At 41.7% G+C, this 26,180-nt stretch overlaps 1 protein-coding gene across 3 annotated transcripts in view; it reads left to right on the forward strand.

Annotated features, from left to right (window-relative positions):
• The window catches only part of LOC115370582 (kinase suppressor of Ras 1-like), a 64,145-nt gene that overhangs the window by 25,330 nt on the left and 12,635 nt on the right, over positions 1 to 26,180 (forward strand). For 2 of the 3 annotated variants that reach the window (XM_030067671.1, XM_030067672.1), the window contains exons 3-9: positions 19,442 to 19,589; positions 20,657 to 21,065; positions 21,830 to 21,993; positions 22,116 to 22,185; positions 24,832 to 24,915; positions 25,014 to 25,075; positions 26,007 to 26,119. In XM_030067671.1, coding sequence (XP_029923531.1) covers positions 19,442 to 19,589; positions 20,657 to 21,065; positions 21,830 to 21,993; positions 22,116 to 22,185; positions 24,832 to 24,915; positions 25,014 to 25,075; positions 26,007 to 26,119 — 1,050 coding nt within the window. Of the gene's footprint in view, positions 1 to 11,393; positions 11,490 to 19,441; positions 19,590 to 20,656; positions 21,066 to 21,829; positions 21,994 to 22,115; positions 22,186 to 24,831; positions 24,916 to 25,013; positions 25,076 to 26,006; positions 26,120 to 26,180 lie in introns of those variants that run through there. The other variant, XM_030067673.1, reaches the window with a different exon arrangement.

The following is a 26,180-nucleotide window of genomic DNA, read 5'->3' on the forward strand; positions in this document are numbered from 1 at the left end:
AAATGAAGGGAGCGAGAGATAATTGTGAACACTATAGAAGAAATTCATGGCCTTTTCTGTCACCTGGATCAGCTCTGCTTTGTTGTGCAAGAGATGAAGACTTCGTACAACTGGTTTGGAGGCTTTGAGATGCTTTGAAGGGTATCATCTCAAAGCTTACCTTGAGATTAGTCCCAGTTGTCTAATCTCAAGTTATTACTGAAGCATGTAGAGGAAAACCTTGTTTATCTTGACTGTTGACTTTCACACTGCCAGCATACCAACAGAATGAAAACTAATACCAAATATATGCAGAATTATTGTATTCTGTGTATATTGTGTGTGATTTTATGCAATAGTTGGGATTTCCTTGATGCATGCAAGACAAATAAGTATTTCCACTGAAAAATTTCATTCAAACATAACAAAGCTTATACTAAGTATCTTTCAGATGCTTAATTTAACAGAGAGGTTCAGGGAGTGTGAATTTGCTATGAGGTGTCACACATTCCGTGAACTTATAATTTGGATTAATCAGGAGAACAATGGGTGGTATTTTGTTTCTTTCAAGAGTTTAAGATCCAGCTGAACCACTTTTGCATTTTTGTCTCAGTGGCAGCTGAAGCTCTGAATGCTGCAGCGTCATCTGAGATCTCACAAACAGCGCAGGGCTGCAGGAGACAGAAGCTGAGCCGTTTTTTTCTTTTCTCTTTCATCCAACTGAGTTTTAAGCAAACAGTTAAATGTAAAAAAAATTAACTTGTGAATTTTGGGGAATAAATAAGCTTCCTCATTTAAATAATCCACCCACAATAAAATGGAAGGAGTCTTTGAAGAGTGGATTGGGCAAGATGTTTTTGTTTGTTAGCGTGGCGGACGTCGGGGACACAGTGTCACTCTGTGTTGGTGACAGAGGCGCATACTTTATCCAGAATTGTCTCCTGACTGACAGTTTCATGGCGCTTAACTTCACAGTCAAAACCCCAAAACAGCTTGTAAAGTTATGCTCACTCAGTCTCCACCCTTCGCAGTTGGCAGTAGTGACTACCATTTTTTTTGTCAGTATTTTGTCAGGACCTGCGCAGGCAGAGAAAGACAGTTTTTGGATTTTGTTTTTTGTTATTGTGGAGAGCTTGTGCTGCCGTGACCAGTGGAAAATGGTCCAAATGTGGGGCATGTTGCCAAGTTAGGTGTGCTAGTGGCTTTATCCCTGCTGAGTACTAAGTCATCACTGTCTAAATGTGGCTCACAGAGAATAAATACTATGGTGTAAATGGGTAATTGAATATTTTAGTGCTCATATGGATCAAAACGGTTTTATCTTCATTTGTATCTTTTATCTTTTTACTCGTTGTTCTCTAAATTACAGTTTTGTTGGGCTAAAGACCCAAGTTCCCTGCACATTTAGAAATTTCAACTTCATCTTCAATTTCTTTGAGTTTGTCTCTACGCTGGCCTCCTCCTCAATGTTTCTTTGCCCTTCATGTACTATGTAAACATGTATGGCTTCCAGCAACAAACTGGCAAATAGCCAAAGACTGGTTAATTACTTGACATTACAGAATGTGTTGATGTATTTGTTCTCGTATGTCTTGGGCTCCTGATAATCATCTGTCAAATTGCACTAGTCAAACTGGTTTTAACCAAACCAACTTCCAGACATAAGGGATTTGCCAGAGGATCAGCACAGAGACAGAGAGGTGTGTGAAGAGGGACGAGTGTACAGACGACGAGAGGGATAAAGTGTTTTTAAGATGGCAAGAACAAAGTTCATGGGAAAAAACACTAGAGTGGAACTTCGAGAGAAAATTGACAACAAAGGCCAGTAAATGCTGTCATGACATAATCATTTAAAGGGGTAGTTCATCTATTTTGAAAAATTTGACATTTGACTGCCACACCAGCTGTTCTATAGGACAGTAGTGGTGCTAAATTGCTGTCATTGTGACTGAGTGCGGGATACTGGCTGGATGCTACAAATGCTAAATGCTATTCTCCTGCCATAGACCATCCCTGCGTTCCAATACTCATATTATCATACTATTTAGTAGGGAAAAAAAAGATTTAGTGTGTCCTAATACATAGTATGTCAGATGCAGTATGCCAAGAGTACCAGGATGTTCTACTACATCCGGTCAGATTTCGCAGTATGGATTTCAGCATGCTGCTCTGGCCATTCTGACCCACAATCCTTTGTGCAGCGGACGTTACGTCGCACTGACTGAGTTGCGTGTACAGGCCATGCCCACATACGGACGACAACAAAACGCACATATCGCACAAAACTCGCTCAGTGACAGCAGAAGCGACAGGAAGACAGAAGATAATAAATATGAGAGGACAGCGCAGTATGAAACAGCACCAGCATTTTGACAACAACATTCAAATTTGCCGCTACGGACGGCGGCGGAAGTGAGCAAGAGAGTAGCAGTACCTACTAAAAGTAAAAAGTATAAGTATGCGATTTGGAACGCAGGGCATATTCACACAGAGGCAACTTTCCTCTAACGTCATGCTCAGGGTGGGAAGCTTGAACACTGTCAACAGTAAAGCATGGGCGAGAATGGCGAGAAGGTTGAAAAACTCGACTTGTTTACCATTACTTTCCTTTGACCAAATTGATAAACGGGCGGATGCATTTGCCAGGTTCCCCAAAACGATAAAAAAAAAGACACAGCACCTGCACTGAAGTTCAAGTTTGCAATAAACATTAACATCTATGTTAGCTCTACTAAAGTTGTCAGATCAAGTAATTGGCTTGGGCAAACATTAAAAAGTAACTGGTGTGATATGGTGCATCACTGCTAACACTATCAAACGTTAATGTTAGCTAGGAAGTGGTTGAATGCTAACATTAGCTGTTGGCTAACAGTAGCTAACGGATAAACAAATATGTTGTTTTACCTTGAATTTGGCCGAGTGTCCCTCTGGATTTTCATTCTCCATTGTCTTTTCAGTTGTTCATCAATCAGGATGTGCAGCCTGGAAAACAGCAGTAAGACATAACAACTTTTGAGCTTCCCATCCTGAGCGTGATGTTAGAGGTCTATTGAGGTGGACTTCCCCCCAGCTAACATTTTTTTAAAAACCGCCTTAATCCACTCAAAGAAGGTTTAACATCTCTTTACAAGTGTCGCTTACCAAAACTAAAACTTACATATGATTACTCAGTGCACATGGACAGAAGTTTAGCTCAAATTATTGTTTCTAACTCTATTTTTGCTGTTTTCAACATCCAGAAAGATCCAGTAACTTCTACACTTCCTGTATCACTCCACGCCAGAGGGCTCTGCTTAGATCGAACAAGAAAACAGTTCTACTTTTTTTTTTTTTTTTTTTTTTAAACTGGCAGTGTTTTTTTCCATCAGTTCAGGCTGTGAAAATTCAACACATCATCAAACTCAAACAACATGAGAGGATTAAAGCAGTTCTTTTTAAGATTGTTAGCCGGGGGAAGCCTACCTCAATGGCAGGAGGCTAACAGTTGGCATTTGGCGTAATTCAGTAACAATAGTCGGGTTTCCATCCAAATATATCTCAAATTTTAACGAAATTTTCAGAAAATCTGCAAGACAAAATGCAAATTTATGCACGTTTCCATCCACTTCCGCGAATATTTGGAGTTGGTTCATCGAGGTGAACAATAGGTGGCACTAATTCTCCAGCCGGGGGACATTATACCACCGCAGAAGTCTAAAGTCAAAAATCAAAACTTTGTTGTTTGCTATCCAGTACAGCATTAATATTGTTTTCTTAAATTCGTTCAAGAAAAGTGAAAGTCTCTTCTTTTGTCCAAACAACCAGCTGTTGTTGTTGTCTGCCACGGTGTTTTCCTCTGTACGGGGAGTGGAAGTCACATGATCATGAACGGCACCATTTATTGGCTAAACACTGTCTCCATAGCAACTTATTCGCATTTTCCTTTTATTAATACACCAACTTCTCCATCCCTGTGACAAGTACAGTCAGGCAACTTTGCTCATTGACAACAACACTGAGCCTGTGTGTCCCTGTGTACCCCCCGGTTACCCATAATACCCTTACCCTTAAAGTGAACAAGTCCATCAGGCACTAAGATGGTCACATAACATCACTTGAACAACAGTTTATGATGAAGTATGTCCTTTAGTTCATCATGTGTACACTGCAATATCACTTTTCCCTTTAGGTTTTTTGTAGACTTTGTTGTAGACTCAGCATTTTGTCTCGCAGCGGGGGTGAACCATTTTTGTCGCGCATCAGTGTCGCAATGATCTGGAAGGGAAAATCACAAGCTGAGAAAGTGAGTTGCAAGGTTTCCTCTGCAGGGCCGACAACAGCTCGCGATGTGCTATCTGTAATTTAAAATCAAATGGGATTTTTTGAATGATTGTAGGTGACCCTGGTTGGCTGCTTCGATAAATCAGCTTTGTAATGATGGTGACTGGTGGGTTTGTGTGCAGTCGGTTGATTAGAGGGCTCCAGTGTTTTGAATAGCTCTCCCGCTCCACTCAAGCTGTATCGCTCAGTGTGATGAGCACTCACCCAAACTAGAATGTGTTGAGTCAGCTGCTCTGCAAGCCTCCTCTCTTTCTGTCCCTGCCCAGCATGCTATTTATACACACCCAAACCAGCCTCTGCACATACCACACACACACACACACACACACACACACACACTCATACACACACACAAGCTCGTACACACATGTAGTCTGATCTACACATATGTGTGTGCACACTTGCTCAGAGTACACACAGACCTCAGCCGACTCAAAGGGCTTTGCAAGCAGTAGCAGACTTTCTCTCTCTCTCTCACACACACACACACACAAAGACGCAAACACAGTAGACAAGATTGTAGCTAGGCTGCAGAGTATGACCCCTGGTTTTACCTGCTCTACTTTGAACTGAAGAAACAGCTGAAGAGGCAACAGGTGGGCTGAGAAAACCACCTACACACAAGCAGAGAGGAGAGGACACAGGCCGACATAGTGCGTAGCAGTATCGAACACCCGAAGACTGGCACGTATGGTTTTCTTCAGGTAGGTCAAGAGTCTTCATTTAATTTAGTGTTGGCAACAGCAAAAACTGAAATCCTGTTTCAGCTATAGGTATAGATTATAAGGTGCATATGCAGAGGGAGCAAAAAATGGTCGCATAAATGGTTGTCTCAAGTGTAGAATTAGCACTTTTTACCCAACTGTGTAGTCTCTTTTCCATTAGAACTGGTTTTACATGCCCAAGAATGTGATTAAATCTTTGCTTCATATCTGTGCGCTTTGTCAGATGTGGTCAGCTGAGAAAATCAAGCATATCAGAAGGATCACTGATTGTTACCGCTGTTGGACCTTTTTGATTAGACAATGCTGAAGCGGTAATCGGTTGAGAAAGTTGGCGTCTTGCGGTCGTCTTGATGGATTTCAATGGAATGGATTTTGTGTGTTTCATTTTGCTCGGTCCCTGGCCGTCCTTTCCTCCTGAGGGAGTCCTGACCAGCAACAATGGTCATAATCATGGCTCCATCCACACTGTGAGTCACACTGCAGGAATGCTTTGGCCAGTGAAACACACTATAATAAGTGGCAGTGGTTGCTGACAGTTTCTGTTGCCCACCTCTGAGCAGGCAACATTTGTCAACTGCTATAAAGTGAGTCTGAGTAACTGTGAGGGAGTGGTGGTGGTGGTGGTGGTGGTGGTGGTGGTGGTGGTGGGGGGGGTATAATGATATCCTAAGTACAAATTATAAACGTGTATGTGTGCTCTTGTCATGGGCTAAAGGTGAGCAATGCTCCTTGGGATGTTGCTTGAATCAGATGTGTCTCCACTGCTTTTTCATGACTTGGACCAGCCGAGAGTCTGCAGCTTTTCATTCCAACCAAAAACTCCACCAGGTGATTTCACCGATCAGTTCCTCCTCTGCTTGAATCAGTGAGGTGATCAGTGAAATCACCTGGTGGAGTTTTTGGTTGGAATGAAAACCTGCAGACTCTCGGATCTCTGTGGCACATGGTTGCCTAACCCTGACTTAGACAGGCAACACTTAGGCTATTTCAGGCGTTAAATGTAACTTAATGATGGAAGACAAGCAAAATCCCCGTCTTGGGTCGGGTTCGGGCACCAAAAAAATAATGGCTGTTGGGTTCAGGTCGGGCTCGGCTACTATGCTCCTGTCTTGGGTCGGGTTAGGACAAAAATATGCTACCCAATCGGCACTCTAAATAAAACATATGGCGAAGACAAAAGACAAGCTGGCAGCTGAAGACCACTTCTGCTTAATGGCATCTAATAATGCTTCTTTTTCAAATGAATTGAGGGCATGAAAAGCAATGAGCCATTGTACAGTGCGTCTTCTAGCCATGCAAATCCCTACCTTTAAATACATGGTAGGGATTTAGATATGTCTGCATTTCGTTGCGTTCACAGTCTTGTGATACTGCGAAGGAACAAGTGGCAGTGAGAAGTTTATTTTTTGTTTACTTGGAGTGAATACATATTAAGACATTAAATTTATAATTCATTTTTTGTTTGATAGTTACTTTTACAGATTAAGATAACACGTAGTGATTCAACCTATACCCAGTCTATTAAAGAGACATGAACATCACATTGAAAAATGTCATTATTTCATCCCCCCCTTCCAGCTGTCATGTAGGACAGCAGTGGTGCTATCTTCCTCTCATTGTTACTGAGTGCTGGATACTGCCTGGATGTTCCAAATGCTAACTGTTAGCCTCCTGCCATTGAGGTGGACTTCCCCCCAGCTAATATTCTTTAAAAAAAAAAAAAAAAAAAGCCTTAATTCACTCAAAGAAGGTTTACATCACTTTACAAGGGTCGCTTTCCAAAACTAAAATGCATGACTACCATGTGCACACGGATAATAATTTTGTTCAAGTTACTTTTTATAATTGTATTTTTCCTGTTATCACTATCTGGAAAGATCTGGTAACTTCTGTACTTCCTGTATCATAATAATATCTCTATATTTTTTAAATGGTCAACATTTTTTAATTTTTAACCAGACAAATCACTCCACCAACTAGGAGCAGCCATGTACCACCACCCACAGAATCGAGAAAGTAGTATCAATCTGTCGATCGTTTCCGTGTCCGGGCCGGGCAAGGTGTCCCGCATTGAGTCAGATGATGCCCTTCCATCAGTTCCTTTAAGTTTCTGATTTGAAACCATACTCCCCCCGAAACCCAAAGACTTTGGTTTCCTGAACGCTGCCCGATGGGTCATGGAAATAACGCTGCCAGATCGCTAGTTGGTATTGTTTCATCGTTTCAGTCAGAACTACGACGGTATCTGATTGTCTTCAAACCTCCGACTTTCGTTCTTGATTCATGAAAACAATGGCAGGAGGCTAACAGTTAGCATTTTAAGCATCCACCACTAAGTAGCAATGAGAGGATATGAGAGGAATGAGAGGAGAATTTTGACCAAAAGTCGACTAATCGGGGGTGGCGGGAATATGAAAAAGAAGTTACTATTTTTAGATCAATTAACTGGGCAGTAGCCTACCTGGTAGCCTTGTCCGCCTAAATGAACTATAAATAAACATAAACAACTCGTATTTGCAGTATATTAAATCGTTTTTGACCTAATTATTTTGCACTGAATGACACACTCGAGTCGGTCGGCCCTGACAGTGTTGCATCACGTGCGCCTACGCAATATCATAGCCTATGATTTCCGAAACTTGTACTATGTCAAGCTGCCGTCATCACGAGTGTGTGCATGTGCAGTTATGAAATGATTATTAGACTAAAAGTTTGAAATATGTCAATTCTGATATGTTTATACTCAAAACTGACGGAGCAACCTAACACAGACATGTTAGCATACCGTTTTAGGTGATATTCAGCTGTGATACGCAAACTGTTGTTTGCAAAGTTTGCATTAGACTTTTTTTCCATCTATTCTGGTAAAATGCTGCCACACTGACGACGTCTTTGACATGGAACAGGAATAAGGGCCCTATCTTGTGCCACCCGCTATCCGCTGCCACTACCCGCTACCCGCAAATTGCGGATTTAGGAACGTCCCTAAACGGTATCTTGCGCCACCCGCTAGCCGCTATCCGTTATGCCGACTGCATCATTTGCGCCTGGAGGTGTGACCGTGGGCGTGTTTCATGCGCTATCCCTAAAGTTGCTATCTTGCGCACACACTTTAGGGATAGCGAATAGTGGGTGGTCAGGACCACCCGCTATCCGCTATCCCTAAAGTTTGGGCTGTTAGGAGAGCGCGCCCAGGCGGCTTCAATGCGCGCCCCGACGGAGCCTCACCACGCACACGGTCGGACTGATACCGGGACGCCGCCGGAATGGACTGAGTATATTACTCATATAGACTGTTTAGAGGAAAGACTGTTTTAATTGGACACTATCGCCAGCACGTTTTATTGTTTTATCATAAGCCAGCAGCTGTGCTATATTTTTATTTTTAATATTTTATTTGCCCGATCTACCTTGTCAATAAATTAGTTTACACATAGTTCCACCTCTGCCTCTTGTATGTCTGTGGTGTGGCCCGGGGATTTTACTCAATCAGTACAACCTTGTGACACGTCCACTTGGACACATGTGGCTCCACCTCCGGAATTAACTCGCCTATAATATAATATATAATATGTGTATATATAAAGTCAACTTGCTTTAGCCTCAGTAGAACCCCTGAGAAAATCTACCTCCCTCTCTCCATCGCGGGTTTAGGATTTAGGATTTAGGATAGCGCATCCTGCCCTTAAAGGCAATGGCACCTGGCACACTGATTGGTTTAACTGGCGTAACGCCCAAAACACGCCTATGCATAATATAGCGGGTAGCGGAGGTGTTTTGCGGATAGCGGGAGGTGCACAAGATAGCAACTTTTACAGGGGAACGCCTCTTCCTAAATCCTAAATCCGCAAATAGTGGGTTTAGGGAGTCTGGCGCAAAATAGGGCCCTAAATGTTCATTAAACGCTCTTAGTTAAGCAAATAGTCTGAAAACCAGACCTAATTTTTTCTTCAATTCAGAACATACCGGCCTACCTATGTCTCCGCCAGTGGGTTGGGCTAATCCAAAATTGTGAAAACAAGGGGGGTGTTCTGAAGACAGACTGTTACCTGGGAAACAGGGTGCTCTGAAAACACCCCCATTAGTGCTTTACTCCTGATAAAATTAACACGGCAAATAATCGACCAATCAGATTTTGGTCGACCAAGAACGTATCGACCAATAAATCGACCAGTCGACTAACAGACTACAGCCCTAGTTCAGTGAGGGCGAGGCTAAGCTATACATGCTGCACACATACACACACGCACACACACACAAGGAGCAGTGAACCAGGTGAAGAGAATAATCCAATAAAAGCTTTGCACCACCCCTTAAGCAAATTATCCGTTGTAATGTTAATGCGTGAACTTGGGCGCAGACAACACACAAAATAGAAGATGTTACACGTCAAAATGTATTGTATTACAACACTAAGTATGGGCTGGGTCCGGACTGACTGGACTTGCAGAAACCCTGAGCTAGGGCGTGTGTGTGTGTGTGTGTGTGTGTGTATCTGTGTGTGAGAGATGTAATGTCAAACTTTTCAAAATGGATGAACTATCCTTTTAATGTGAGTGATTGTCTCCGGGTCATTTCTAAAGTGGTTTCTTGTTGCACTCGCGAACAACTTTTCTGTGATTATTTTGTCTGTCACAAATACAGCAGACATTGTGTGTTACTGATAACCTGTTGGAATATCTCAGCATTAGGAATGTGGAATCTAATACTGGGGACTTCACACTGACTCAGTGTTGTTGCATGAATGAATCAGCAGAGCCGCAGTCCTCGGGTCAGTCGGAGTAGCAGGCCTGCCTTAAGGAAGGGGCTTGGCCTCGAGAAAAGGCCTCTCAGCAAAACCCCTGTTTCCTGTCAGCTAGTGGGAGATCCACCCCCCGCCCCTCGTCTGCCTCCTCTCTCTCTCTCTCCTCGGGCTCTCCTCAACGTTTTAGTCTTATATGGCGTGTTGGACAGTGCAGGAAAATAGTACTGTGGGAATAACAGGCAGGCATGCAGAGGAAGTGGAGGATTTCTTGTGAGGCAGGGTGGGGTGCACCGCTGATTAGACATGTGGTTTGTGGAGCACTGTCTTCAGGAAATGCAAAGAGGACAACTTAAGTAGCTGTCCCTATATGCTTATCTTACCATTATGCACACTGTGATTATGATTTCAGCGCGATGATACGCTGGAAAAAAAATCATTGCCAAATGATATCAGAGTTATAAAAAGAGGGAAAAGATCAGCAGAAACATGAACTATATACATTTTGTAGATATTATACTAAACAAGCAGACTTACTGGTGTGATCCTTTTAAGCACACGCTAAATTGTCCAAATTATTTAAGTAAATGGCTCTTAGCTGGCTTGCATTCCGTGTTTTCTTGTGTGTCTTTCTTTGTGCTGTTTAATGATTAATATATCTATGTAAATTACGCATATCTATGTCTTGTTGGAGGAAAGCAATCTGTAACTAGGCGTTTTCCTTTTTTGTCTGGCCTCTACGTTTGTCATTTTCGTCCTGTGTACAAATTATGTTGCAAAATACAGCTTGAGCAATATGATAAAAAACGTCATATTGTGATTCATTTGGCAGATACTGTTTTTGAGATATGATTCACAATTTTAGTAGGAATGATCATTTTTGCATTATAATGTTAACATTTGTTGGAAAAAGCTGTTAAAATGATGATGATGTGATTTTTGCTGGGATCTGTTCCAAGCAAACATGGTTTCTTAAATACAATTTATAGTTCAGGGCATTTCTGTAGCACCATAATACTTAATTTACACCATTTTACATTTAATATAAAATAAGCAGCTCCTGCAATTTGGATGTTGTGATTTTGAAAATACTTAAATACTTATAATCGTAAAGCCATATCCTTGAGTGTGATAGGTTGCACACTGCTCTTTTCCACTATTGTTGCCAAGCAAAGCAGCACACATTTATCAGCAAGGTTATCGCATTTATCGGGAGTAACAACATAAATCAGACTTTGCACCAGATATTTTGACTGCAGCCTGGCTCTGAGTTCAGTCTTGCCACATGTGCTCTGTAAGCTGTGTAAGTAGCAAGCAGCCAGCTTGGATTCAACAGGACAGCATACACACACACACACACACACACACACACACACTGAGCTTGAAGGGGGTTTTACAGCCTAATATCTGCGCAGTGGGAATTTAAATGGCACAGAAGTCCTTCGGTCAGACAGCAGCAGTTGCTGATGCATCATGTTGGCATGCCAGGAAGACAGACCGGCTGGCTGGCTATCTGGGAAGCTTTGCTTAGAAAGGGGGAGGGAAGTGCAAGAATGAGGGAGGAGAAAAGCAGTGTGTGTGTGTGATAACAGAGCTAGGAAGAGTTGTTAGCTCTCTGCCAGTGGACTTCCCAGCAGTTTGCTGCGCTGGCTGAATATTTCAGAACGCTGCCTGGATTATGAGAGCAGGAGCTCCCATGCTGAGAACATCCTGTCAACCACATGGTAACGTACCAGCTTTTGATATCTATCTGCTTACAGGGTGCCGCTGTATGGGCTGTGGAAGACAAACTCCAGGAAAGGCAGCGGCTCGGCTTCTTTTATTTGGTGTTTCCTTGTTTCCCTCTTGACAGAAGTGCTGTCGGCGGAAAGCAGCCGCGTTCACAGGTGGAACCTCAGAGACTTCTATGGAATAATGCTGCTATTGCTCAGGCAGTTGTATTGACCCTGGCACATAGGCTCGTGTACTGTTTGTTCAGCTGTTTGTCTTTGTGTATCAGTCTTGGCAACGGCAAGTTTCATGACGGGTTGCCATTAGCCTGTTAGGTGGAGGCATTATTTCCAGACCCACGTGCCTCTTAGTGTGGACTCTACCCTTCCCATCCAGCTTGTATGCTTAATTGTTTACTGAGAAGTCCTTGTGTGTGTGTGTTTGTGTGTGTGTGTGTGTGTGTGTGTGTGCGTGTGCGGGAAACCAGTAATTTGTGTGAGAGGAGGGTGTGGTGGTGTGTGTGCTAGTGGGTGGGGGGTGGCTGAGAGTAATTTGTATGCGGGATTTACCTTTGCAGGTTTAGAGGAAAGTTTTGAGAATTGCTTTCCTTGTTATAGAGCCTTTTTTTTCTTAGATCCTCTCTCCTGATTTTCTGCCTGTGTGTCTCTTTCCTTCCTGTCATTCTTTGGCTGACATCACCTCTAAGCTCAACCAGCCAAGACATGCCCAGACACTGCCCAGGTATCGGTATGTGTCAGCTTAGCAAAGATTGAAGTCCGTCTCATGTGTTTTTTTTTTCCCTCTGTTTTTGTTTCTGCAGTCAACAGAGCTCCATGCTGGTTTCCAGTGACAACCTGCTTCCCATTTATACAGGTCACATTCACACCGGGAGCTGCTCACTGCAACCACTGTTTGTTTGGTGTTTTTTTTTTTTTTTTTTTTTTTTGGCCATTAAAAGCAGCTAAACTGGAGCAGCTAGTGGCTTAGTGCCTTGCTCAAGGGCATTGCAACACAACTTACCAAAGGGAAGGGGAGTGTTGCTCAGTCATGTTCCACGCCCACGTTTTTCGATCCGGGCCAGAGAGTTGGCACAAGCCCTCCAGTTACAAGCCCACTTCTCTAAATCATAAATCATACTCTAACTTTCCCCAACCCTGACGACCACACCGACATGTGCATTTCTCAATAACAAAGATCAGCCCATATTGTAGGTAATATTCTGGGTGTAACAATTTTTTAAAGAAACTGTGGACCTCAGGAAGAGTAGCTGGGTGCTAAGACAAATTCAGGCTTGTAAATCAAATAAATGAGGAGAAATGTGAAAATTCTGTATGAAAGTTACTCCTCTTTTGGCTGCTGACAATCCCGTAATGTAGTCAGGCTACACAGCTAACTTGATTTGAGGTGTGACCCCATAGCCATTTCACTGTAACTCACTCACCCTGACTCATTGTTTACCCTTAAAGCTGCTGCGTGTAGCTTGTTAGAATGAATAAATCATTACCTCATTCATTTTACAGTATAATTACCGTAAACAAACAAGCCCGTCGCTTAGAAGTGACTTGATTGCTTTATAATAGAAGGTTGATGGAAAAAGGACTTCCAGCATGTTTATCCTTCTCAGTAGAGCCAAAGACACCAGGAAGAAGGAGGAGGTGGGGGTAGGAGGTAGGAGGCAGCGGGTGGGTTTGGAAAATAAGATCTTAACTTTGAGAAACACCAGCACCACCATTGGTGTGATATCTCTGCTACAGGAAGACTTCTCTCTCTTGTTCTCTCACTATCAAACTTTTCTTTCTGTCTTTGTCACACCCGGGCTCGTCACTCCTCGTGCTCACACTCTAGCACCTGCTTTATGTACTCAGCTGGCTCTGTGTGTGTGTGTGTGTGTGTGTGTGTGCGTGCGCGTGTGTGTGTGGACAGCTGCAAACATGTAGCTCATGCTGTTTCAGGGTGGTGTTGATGAATAGCTAAGATTTTTCAATTGAACCTAAATTTTACTTTTTTTGAGCAACAATAACAAGTTAAAAGGGGCGTGCCCTTCTACGGATCTAGCACTAGTAGATTTGGCATCTGGTGACCTGATTATCACTGTCCTGTTGTATTGCACAGCATGCACAGCACCAGGCCCTGGCTCTGTAAGACCTAAATGGAACAGAATTAAGCGATATCACATGAGCAGGAGTGCTGTTATACTGAATATCAACACGGCTTTGGCCGAGATAATCAAAGCCATGATAATATTCATTTTGTCAGCACAACGTCGAACGTGATTATTATTTTTTTTCCAGCAGTTCTACAAGCAACATCTTTCATCAAATAACCGCAATAAGAGACAACAGATTATGATTTGCTCTTTACCAGCTTTACCAGCACAAGTAGTAATGACAGAAATCAGCTGTATTCAGACCTCCTTGGCGACTTTATTTCTCAAATGCAACTAGCAACAAATTCTGGTCTTTGGGAGAATATCTGTGTTCACACAATAATGTAAAGTAGCAACAATTTCATGTTAGAACACACTTAACGCCCCCAGCACTAGTGAGAGTCCAGTCCTCTGAGAGGGACCACAGTGAGTCTCCTTCCCCAGGCCCACGGCTCCTCTGTGGGTCAGTCTCACCAGGATTGCTGCGGCCCAGAGAACAGCTGGTCATTCACACCGCCAGAGCTGCAGAAGTTCAAATGCATAGTGCAGTAAAATGTATTGTAACCAATCACAAATGATGATTTCATTCACATTTTTTTATACTATATAGCCAAAATATATTAATCATGCAGATCAGCCTGGTGTGCAGGGACAGCCAGTAGCCACTTTCCTCGCCAACACTGAGCTTGAACTGAACACTGCAGCTACCTGATCTGATCCTCCTGCCCAGCGGTACTGTGCATCTTCATACAGGCATTGTAGTAGAATTTCCCATGCTTTTATTTGATTGATAGCCCAAGTGACAGGTGTTTTAGGCAATCATACCAGCTGCGTCACTCATTGGCACATTATTAATTGAAATTTCCAACTCATTAGCCGGCTTTCCACTGTTGCACCAAACCCAGGCGTGCTAGTGCGTGCCAAGGCCAGGTACATTTCCATTGTCACTTCCGGTCTTTGATGGCTCCTCGGTGGGGCTGTCGGGGCCAGTTTCCAGATGCTAATGGCCCACCAAAATACTCATGGAGGCCAGACAGGGCTAACCGAGGTCTGAGGTGGAGTTAAGAGCCATGAGCTGGGAGACGGTGCAGCTGATAAGTACAGATGTCAGTGCAGTGGCTTGCTTTTGTAGCAGAAAAACAGTGGAGAAAACCGAAAACTGCTCAATACACCATCTCCTTTCATCCACAAGCTTTCTCCATTCAGCATTACAATACATCTCTGACTCCTTTCTTTGCGCTCCCAGACTCAGTGGTGTCTCCTCTGTGGACATAGTTACTGATTTAAGCATCTATTCAATGTCGTCATTTCTGTTTTAGTGCTTTTTCTCTTTTTCCCAGATACAATTACATCAGTTTTGGCCTCTGATCAGTTCCCCACCCTCCATCCCCTCCATTTGCTCTTGGCCTAAGTTGGCAATAAGTGGTGATGTATAATGATCTCACTCCATCCCTGTTTGTCCTTGTACAGTACCTCACAGTGATATCTGGCATTGGACAGTCAGAAATACCTCATGTTCTCCTGAATTATAGTCCCCTCCTTCCAATCCTCCTCGTTGTCTCACTGTAATATGTGCTCTTACTGTATCTAAAGGAAATCCCCTCAGTCTCTCCGCTTAGCTGGTGTGTCTCATTTATTTTTCAAGCATTTGCTCTTAAATTACCGTTCACATGAATATAATTACGTCTGTTGGAATTCAAGCAAACAAAACAAGCAATTGTTTAATTTCAGTCCTATTTAACTGAAATGAAATCAGCCCATTAGGGAATGTGTATGTCTACTCTAATTAGAGGTTTCACTGTTATCTCCCATTTGAGACAGTTCCACAACGCAATACTTTAAACAACAACAACTCTTCAACAACAAATTTTCCCACATGGAAACTGATCAGATGGGGGTCTATGGGCCAAAGGTGGATCTGTTTTGTGTATCTGTGGCACAAAAAGCCACTGATAATGGAGGAGCTGCTAATCTAGGATTTAAAGCAAAATTACACTTGGGAAGAGTTGAAAGTTTCCTGCAGACTGTACCTGCGGGATCTACTTTCCAATTTAAATAGACAAATAACAACAACAGAGGCGTTTAATTTCCTCAAAAATGGGTACTGGGACTTATTTTTTTTTTTTTATATTGGCATAACTGGCTTTATTTGCCAGTTACCTTTGTTGCTGCACTATGAAAGTGAATGGAGAGATTGAAATACAGTATGGTCGATTAGCAACCCAGAGGAGCACAGAGCAACTAATGAGGATATTTCAGCACCTTGTGGACTCATATAACGCTTAGGTAACTATGCAACTTAACACTCAGTTTTTTGTAGGTCTTATTCAACTGTTGCTGACCTTTGCTAATTGTTCTAAATTATGCTTAACACGTATATGTAAAATGACACGTAGATCAGAGTTCTAGCGCTTTTAAGAGTACAGGTGATGTTATCAAAAAGCCGGCAGCCATGTTTGTCACATGAATGCTCAGAATAACAGCAACACTAGTCTTAAAATATACCTGTTGTAGTCCTGTGGCCCCCGAGCGGGCCCCATGCTGAACGGCTTGAGGATCTCCCACAGCTTGTGAAAGGTGGCTCACTGTCTGCTGTCTTTGTTGCTGCTGTTGTATACCAGGAATGTGCTGCCTCACTGTTAAATCTTAATATACTGGCAGATTCTGTTCTAAATTGGTATTGTCAAGAGTATGTTTTTGTGTTTTGACAAGGAAACACCAGAAATACTTGATTGCTGGTATCTTGTTTCAGGTTCAAGTTTAAGTTGTTTTTGCTTTTTCCATTTTTTGTGCCAAAAGTCATTGAAGTGATGTTTTTTTCTATTTTGTTTCCAGCTTTGGTTATAGAGAAGCAAAGTCTTTTGGAATTTTGTGGTCTATAAAGTCAGAATTGCTGGCTTTTTGTTTTATAGTCAAAAATTGTTATGGAAAATATAAATAGGACTTGCAAGAATCACCAATTATCGTCTGTACCATGATGGCTTACCATTGGCATGGCAATGTTGAGGCTTACCAGCTATACTACATTTTGTTCCATGAAATGAAATATACCATCATCACCTTTGTGAATGTTTATCCCCCATTTGTTTTTTTGTTTTTTTGCACTGACTGTTGCCAGATTTAGTAGTCAGTGGTTACTTAAAATGGGAATCGATCTACAGCAGAATCCCATTTATTTGAACCTCAGTGTAATGTCGGTTCTCTCAAAGACTGAAATGTTCATATGAAGAAAATGCATGAAAATTAAAGGATGTGAAACGTCGGTAGATAGACTGGACCCTATAGACTGAATTTACAAAAAATGTTAGCTGAGCGTGCAATTCGTCATTTTTGTCAGTTGAGTCTAAAGAGTCCTTACTTCAAGGGACCTTGGCAATTTGAAAATCTGGTCATTTCTAGTTCTAATTCATCTGTTGAACATATCCTTATTTTTTAAAATCATTTTCCATATGGATTTTTGGACTTCATACAGTACCAGATAATGAAGATGTGAATCTATGGCTTACAAAATGGATGACCTCTGCTTACAGCTTACTTTGCTGTAGGTTTCTTTTTACATTTTGTTATTTTCTCTCCATTTTTTGTGCTAAATCCTCATTGCTGTGGTGTTTTGTCACTCTACTTCCCAGAGACCACTAGTCAATTGAAAAGTATGTCCAGAGCTTTAATATATTTTTCCTTCTATTTTCGGTAGATGGAGTGAGTAAGATGATGAGGTAAGACTCAGTGGGTGGCGCTTTTTTCTTTGTCTGGTCAGCCATAGTGGCTTTCACTATTCATGCAAATTACCAAGTTTTTCTTCTGCTTATCCCTAACACATTGGAAACATAACATAAAGTGCTTTGATGGTCATTCAATTCAGTCAAGTGTTATTTAAGAATGACTTGAAGGCAGTGCTGATCTGCCAGGTGTCATGTACATCAGAATGAATGACTAACTGGATGTTAGCTACATTAGGTAGAGATGAAAACATGGCATATGTAAAAATCAGTGCGTTTGCAATGATAACGTCCATGGACAGAAACCTTTATGCCACATCTCAGCACTCTTTGCCAAACACTTCTGCTGACTCTTTTGTCCAAGTTGTCCCACCCTGTCCATTCACTTACCATGGACACAATTCAGGAGGCACCCAGTTGCCTGGTGATTAAGCCCCCTCCTACCCCCCACCCTTTGCACTCACATACACACACACACACACACACACACACACACACACACACACAAAGGCTTGAGAAAACATATTCCAGTGAAAAAGGGGGAGACAACATGAAGTCAACCCTCTTTTCAGTGTTTGCCAATGGATTCCAGGAACTGGTTTTGCATTTCACAGCAGTTCAGAAAAAAAAAAATCCAGACAAAGATTTGGAACCAGAGCCAGCATTATTTTTTTTTAATACAACCCATGAAGTTTCCTCTTCAAAATTGTTGACAGTTGAGACTCGTGGCCTGTTTTACATCCTTTTCATGTTAGGAATGCTTTGAAATATCATCCTGGTAACTAGAAGTCCTTCCCTCATTGTTCCTCACTTCTTTTAAATGTATATCATCAGGCCATAACATCTTGGTTTTGCTGTAGTAAACATTAAACAAAGTGTGAATCAGCCTGTTGGGGTTTCAGATTCCTGAAATCAAGCCGTCAGGTGATCAGTCTTTCCAAGGAACACCTCAGCTGGCCTGAACTTTGTTGAAACTTGTCCTGCTTTGCTGTCTCAACCCCTGCCTATTCATATGAAATCATATGAAAACACAGTATTGCCCAGCGTTCGATGTGTTCATCAAGGAAACACCAAACAGCTCCTTTTTTTGATATGTAACTACTATGTGTGACGCTGAAGCCTGAGTTATCCTTGTTTAAAATAGACATTTGCATGCAGTAGGAATGGTAAGGTTGGCACTCGGCAGCACTGAAAATAGAAACTGTTGACATTTATGGACCAGACAGAACAAAATGTAAATAACCTAATGTCACATAATATGTTGCATAATGTTCTCAGTCCTTGCTGGCACAGGGGTGACATATGGCTTATGGTCAGCATGTAGAGACCATAACCAAACATCTGAGGAGAATATCATTGAATATAGACAGTTGTTTACCTATTTTTTCCTGTCTCTCCCCTCTTCTTTTTTCCTGCCCGTATAAAAACTTGACTACAAACAAAAACATTTCCCGGGTTATGTCTCTGCTTCTCTTTCCTTTTCTCTGTTACTTTTGGTTACTGTCAAAGCACCGCGGTCTTCAAGAGTTAAATGTAGGCCCATCACTAGAAGCACAACATCATTCAGTGTGTTTACATGCACTTCAGTGATTTGGATGGGGCAGTTACCCCATTTCTGAAAAGAAACCCAGTTTCCATAATTTGGTTAAAGAATTGAGAGGAACATGGTTAACACAGGTAGATTTGGAGAAACTCATAAAACGTCCCTACCCAGTGATTTCAAGGAAATTAGGCAGCTCTTTATGCTCCCATTTGAATTGGAAAGTAGATTCGGCAGGTAGCAGCTGCAGATAATGTCCACATAGTAACGTTGCACTGGCAAGAAACAACCTTTCACAAATAATTCTAATTACACAAAACTGGGTACTGGCAGTTTTTGTTTTTTTTTTGGCATAATGTACTTTGTGTTCGTTTATGTGCTAATATTGTCATTTTGGGAACTGTTTTGCCACAATTACAGTATTCTGGATTAGGAGCCCAAGAGGGCATGAAAGAATTAATAAGCTTTAAATTTTCCTTCAACCCTCTCTCGCTCTTTCACTTCCTAAAGCTGTCGCCGATAACATATTTACATGTCTCCTCTCCTTGTCTCCCTCTGCAGGCTGTAGCAGGGAAGCTATCTGTGGATGTGTTGCTACAGATGTCCAACTCTGAGCTGCAGGACACGATGAGACGCCTGGGATCGAACTCAGAGGAGTGTTCTCGCCTCACCGCCGCCCTCTCTTGTTTGAAGAGTGCTACTGAGACAGGTGAAATGTCCTGCTCACAGTCTGGGATTATTCAAAATACTGGTAACAGCTTTGTGATATTCATGGTTTTTGTAGCTTTGTAGGAATTAGAAAGGTTGCGCTGTGAAGTTTGGTAAAGAACTTTTAAAGTGACCCCTCAGCCCCTTTCAAATTGCACTCGCAACAATTTTTTTATTTAGACGTTTAAAGCAGACATTTTCAGCATCAGTTTGCTGTGTTTTAATACAAGTCACTTGTGGTTTGGAAACAGGCGCTCGCCTTCAGCTCATGCAGTAGATGATCACAGCTGTGATGTTATTTACCATAACACACAGGCCTAGAGTGTTATGTTGCCTTTATACAATAGATGCAGTTGTTGGAAAAATGCTTTTATAAAAAAAAAAAAAAAAAAAAAAAAGAAAACTGAAATAAAGCACGATTAATGATTTTCAGGTTCTGCCAGAAAGTGTAGTTCCTCAGATTAAAAACAATGAGGGGTCTACTGTTTGCAGACGACATGCAACATTACATCTGTTAAAATGTTGCTTTCTAGCGTCTTTTTCCGTCTGTCTTGTAGCTCTTCATTTCTGCTCCAGTTTGTTCAGTTCATCCTCTGTGACCACTACATATCGAGGAGTTTAATCACCAACCTCGTAATCCAAACCAAAAGTTATATTTGGAAACAACCGATGTTCGCCATGCGGTAATGTTGTTTCCATTAGCTGTTGTCAACTTAACAGTCGTTAACTTAACAGAAACAGACTCACCTGTTGGTAAAAGAGCATCAGCTGTTTGACATCTGTTGTAATAATAATAATAATAATAATACTGATTAAGTGATGTTGGTCCCATGATGTTATAGTGAATAATCACTAATAACAGTCAAGGGTTGTTTGTTGTTTTTTTTTTCTTGTTTTTTTGAATTTCAAAGTATTTCAATGAGTGCCCATAAAGGGTTAAAGAATTGCTGTTTCTCTAATGGAGGTCACCTTAAACTGCCAGTGTGCTCACTTGAAGTTCTTTGTGACTGGAATACAGGTCTGGAAAGATGCTGTAAAAATATCATGACTGTTGTCTTTTCCTTCTAGGTGGTGACCCAAAGGAGGATGCAGGGTCCTGGGGCTCTGAGCTCCGGCAGGGCAATGACGTCTTATCTCCTGTCAATCCTCCTCCGTGCTCGGTGGCCTCCCCTGGCAGTCCCTCCACCCCTCAGCTCCCACCCAGCACTCATGGACGCTCTATTTCTATATCAGTGGTGCCCTGTCTGAACGACCAGAAACCTTACATATCAGCTGAGGAAATGACGGACGCCTTCCCCTCAACGCCAGCCACCCCTCCGATCACTCCACTCTCCAAGAGACGTAATGCCAAGCCTCCACACACGCCACCGCCGCCTGCCCACAAGCTACTGCAGCTCCTTCCCAACATCACACTGACACGAAGCAAGAGCCACGAGTCTCAGCTGGCCAGCCGCATTGAGGAGCCCGCCACCAACAAGTGAGTGTTAGGGTTAAAGCAATTTTGAGCTTTGGGTGTTGTTGGGGTTTTTTTTCCTGGCACAGTTACTATGTGGGAATTTCCTGCAGTCATTACCTGCCAAATCTGTTTTCCAATTAAAATAATGGGTACTGGGACTTATTGCTTTTTTTTTTATTGGTATAATCTACATTGTTTGTGTATGTTTTGCACCAAAAGTGGTATTTTGGGAGCTTTTTGCTCCACTATGGAAGTAAATGGAGACAAAAAAACAGTATTGTGGATTAACAGCCCACAGGAGCACAGAGCAACTATGTGGACTCGTTTAACAACCCAACACTGCCAAAGTTCAGTTTGGTTCAATGCTGCATTCATGTCACATTGTAAAGATAACAGATAAGAGGTTTTTAACATTCAGCTGGCAAGTACTGCTAGAAAATTATATCTGGGAACTCAGGGAACTACCCAATTGTGGCGTGCTTTAACACTGCTTTGGTCTTTTGAATGTGTTTCAGCAAGCACTATTGCTCTATGGCTGGATCATATACAAAAGCAGTGTATCTTAGATTCAAATAAACACTGATCCGCCAAGCTTGTTGCTATAATTACAGTTTAAATTGTAGCTTATTTATGTCAATGTCAGTTAGTCTCAGAAGAATTGAAGAATATGCACCAGTCAATGGACATTTTTTATTGTGCAGCAAAGTTATGATCATGTCATGGTGTAAACTGGATACTGGCTCTACATGTGATCTTTTAATTCTGTGGTTGCTGTCTCTATGTAGGGCTGGGAAGAAGAGCAAGCTGCTGGCTAACATTCAGATCAACGGCTATGGGAACAGCTCTGAGGACTCAGCCATGTGTTCACCGCTGCTGTCTGCCCGGACGCTGGGCCCTGTCCCTGCCACTGCCCCCTACATGCTGCCGGCCACTCCCACCCTGCTGGAGAGTGAGTAACAAAGCCTTAGAGATGCTGACCTGGCTTTGTGGTCCTGTTACCTTCTTTTCTGTATTTCCCGACTCTCTCTTTCTCTCTCTGTTTCTCACATATTCTTTGGCATTTTCCACCAGATAATCTGGCCATGCACAGGAGTTCCCCTCAGACGATGAGGAGAGATTTCGGTCTGGCTGTAACACACAGGTGGGTGACATTTCCCACTGTCGCCTTAGGCAATCCATCCTCCTTTAGCACAGTACGTGGTTTATATTAAAACCTGAAAAGTAAAGAGAAACAGGAGTTGTGTGCAGTCACCGGTGTGACGTCTCAATGTCTGACATTGGTCCACAGATGAGTCATTTCCAACAAACTGAGTAATTCCAAATAATTCTGTCTTGTTTACAGCTGAAATTGCCTGCAGTTGTGCTGGTCACTGTGATGATAGGCTACATTTTACAGGCTAAAGCACGACTGTGACCCATGACGTATTTGAATACTTTACTGGAATACAACAGAACTCAGCTACATTGGCTACTTATGAGCTCTGTCCGGTCTGTTGGACAAAACTGTGTGCAGCATGTTTCACACGGCATGTTGTCAATAACAAATATTGCATAAGATATGAAGTTCTCACACACCATCACTTGCAAGTCGCAAAATCTGAAAATGTGTGTTTACAATAGCACTAGCACAGAAAGCCAGTGTCATGCACTGCGTCGCAGGGAGTGTGTCACAGCGGTGACTCTGAAATGGATATGTGACCAGCCTGAGCAACATGATCGATGTGTGGCTTCACTCTGACTGATCACCAAGCAGCCGGCCAAATTCTCTGATGCCATCTACATTATGTAGTGGCTGTAAAGCACTGAGCAGGCAAATCATGCATTTCTTTGCAGCTTTTGCCTTTCATTCTTTGCATTTAATAACAACACACTGTTTTGATACGTTCACATAGGTTAGTAGTAAGTTCTAATTCGGTGGCATTCATCAAAAATAAAAAGAAACAAGGGAATAAAATTATTTCAGAGCTCACCTTTGACATCAGTGATGGGCCAGAGATGGGCAGTTATTAGCTCAAATCAATTTAAATAAAATAATTAACTTTAATCAAATAATGTCAGATAGTCACACAAAGCAGATGAATCAAATTCCTTCAGTTTTTCATATAAAAGTGAGTAGAGAATCGGGAAGCTTTGAGTGATCAACCTGTTATCCATGTTGCACTGGCCAGCAGGAAACTCACATCAGACAGGAAACAAGGAAGCACGTTGCCTGTGGAGCCTGGAAGACCAGCTGTGTTTTAGGACACGGCTAATCATCAGTAAACCTTTATTTTATCTCCAAAGACCATTGATATGATAACCTCATTTACAGTGGTGTCCAGAAGTAAAAACAAACAGTATGTGAATGGATAAGTTAAAGATCATAAAAAAGTAAAAAAAAAAAAAAAAAAAATGTATAAATAAAAATAAACAGAATAAATAGCAAAATTAAATAAAAATATTAAATAGAAAAAATAAAATACAGGGAATCCTTCTAAATTAAAAAATAAGCAAACAAAGCTGGGTAATGACTGAACAGTTCAGTAAATGCAGGGTAACCGTGTGCAAGAAAAAGAAGACTTCGGGAATCTTGATCATTAAAATGATGTGAGTGATTCACCCTGAAAGAAATATAAAATCTATTATTATTTTCATGCTCATGCAGCATAATCCAATTGTTGTGTGGCCAAATGGTTTCAGTTTGGGTCCAGATGTCCAATATATACTTCATTATCACCTATATCATCCTAAAATTACTGTGCTTCATAAGATGTTTTTTGATGGACATTTTGTGATTTTTTTTTTTGTTGTTGTTGTAAAAGGATAGCTCAATTTACTTGAGTAGTTTATGGAAAAGAGACAGCTATAGATCGAGCTATCAGAGCAAACCTGTTTTGTGTTCGGTGGTCCTGTCTCAGTGTGTCTCTACTGATATGGGAGTTTGAGTAGATAAAGACTGAATTGAATTTTAGGGTGATCTATTCCTTTAAGCCTAAACCCCCCTCTGATATTTCCACATGCATAATCTGGAGTTGAAAATGGTTGGCGGCTTATTCACGTTCTACCAGTGGTATTGTGGTTTTGTCCGGTTCGCTCCTGGTGTGGGTTTAACTGGAACAAAGGCTTGGAGGCTGAGAGAAGCCCATCCTAACTTGAAACTGAGCCCTCTGGCACTCGTCCCAGCAGAATTCCTGCATCGGTCTGGTTAGAATGGCACCTTGCGAGACTCCAGGAATTTGAATTATGCAGACTGCCCAGTCAGACCGTGTGTTTATCTTACTGGACAGTGTGTGTTTATTCATTTTTAATCTTGCCTCAACATTTGGCTTAGCGAGATAGCTGCCCTGTGAAAAATCTTTGGGTGGCATTTTGTGGCGAGTTTCTGATAAATGCTCCTGGAAAGTTCCCGGCTCACATATTCCCAGCCTGAAGCGCAGCTTAGTTAGAGTTAAGATGAAGATCACCATAGTTATCGTCACTGATTTGAGGTAGACAACAATCAGCTCCATTTTCAGGCTTTTTTAGCCTTAAAATAATGTCCATGTAACTTACATCAATTTGACATTATTATACATAATATGTGGGTTTAGGGTCATAAAAATTCATGTTTAAAAATTCCCAGCTAAAAATGTAGTAAACTCTATTCAGCAAATGTAGAAGTAAACCGCTTTACCTTCAACTACATCCCTTGTCTTGATTCATGCTTTAGTTTGCTGTATTTATGGTTGACTTATGTGCGAGAATCAAAGGTAAAATAAAAAAAATGGGATTTTGATTAAGAAATGTTATTTTTTCTTTTGCATCGTAGGTTCTCCACCAAGTCTTGGCTGTCACAGACCTGCCAAGTGTGTCGTAAGAGCATGATGTTTGGTGTCAAGTGCAAACACTGCAAGTAAGCAACATACTGAGCAGCGACCCCCTTCTGCTGTTAGATTGTAGTGCTGTTTCATCTCAGGTCTCATCAGTGGATTAACCTCCCTCTCTCTGCAGGTTAAAGTGCCACAATAAATGTACCAAAGAAGCCCCGTCATGTCGGATCTCTTTCCTCACATGTAAGTGACAAGTTCTTTTTTTTTTTTTTTTTTTTACCTTGAGAGGCTTTTTACTAAGTACTACAGCACTTAGTAATTAAGTACTACTACTACAATATTTTCTAGCAATATACTGGATCTTATGAAACTATTTCCTCTGCAGCCCGTCCTGTCTCAAGTGGGGTTAAAGGTGCATTACATCATTTATTTGACCTGTTTTGATGACGAGGTGGAACAACAGGTCTCTGGCACAGTACCGTTTTTTCTGACATTTTTTTCAACGTATTAAGCAGAGCAACATGGTGAAAATGAAGCGCAAACCTTTGGCCATGAAGCTACACAGTGTGACTACATCATATTTTACTGATTAATACACATATAACTACAGATGAGGAACTAATCACATGGCACATGATTGGACCGCTTAACCTTCCTTTAAAAATTCTTTTAAAACTACACAACAACTTAAATTTATAGTTAAATAGTTAGATCCGGTATAAAGTAGCCTTTAATTATATATGCCATATGGACTTCATCCACATCAACAGCAAACAGCCACTTTCTGATGCCAACATGACCCTCAGTCTATTGCAGTATTAACCATATAAATGGTTATGGCCACTGCTGTTTTTGTGCTTGGTATTATTATCATCATGTTTTTAACCTAGTAGAAATTTGGGTAAAAATAGATAGCTGAATGGCTCCAACAGAATTTTATTCTGTGAAACCTTTAATGGACACTATCCCAGACTTGCAGAATGACCCCATGAGTAGGCGGGACCAGAGACTACTGCCAGGGAGGTAAAAAACTGACGCAATGTACCTTTAACCACAGACAGAAGAACTGAATATGCTAAAGGATGGATTTGCTTCTTCAAACAGTGTCATGATGCATTAATGCTGTGTCATATTCAGTGCCATGTTTAATGAATCCTTCATTCTGACTTTTAAGTGCCAAGGATCCGCAGGGCAGAATCGGTGCCGTCAGATATCAATAATCAGATCGACCGCACAGCAGAGCTACCGTTGCAGTTTGGCACTTTACCAAAGGCAATAACCAAAAAGGTGAGGAGACTTGTCAAAGTGCTTTTCCTCTGCTGTAGGTCTCATACAGTGTGTTATGCTT

This window comes from Myripristis murdjan, chromosome 13 (genome assembly GCF_902150065.1).
Source record: "Myripristis murdjan chromosome 13, fMyrMur1.1, whole genome shotgun sequence".
NCBI classification, from domain to species: Eukaryota; Metazoa; Chordata; class Actinopteri; order Holocentriformes; family Holocentridae; genus Myripristis; species Myripristis murdjan.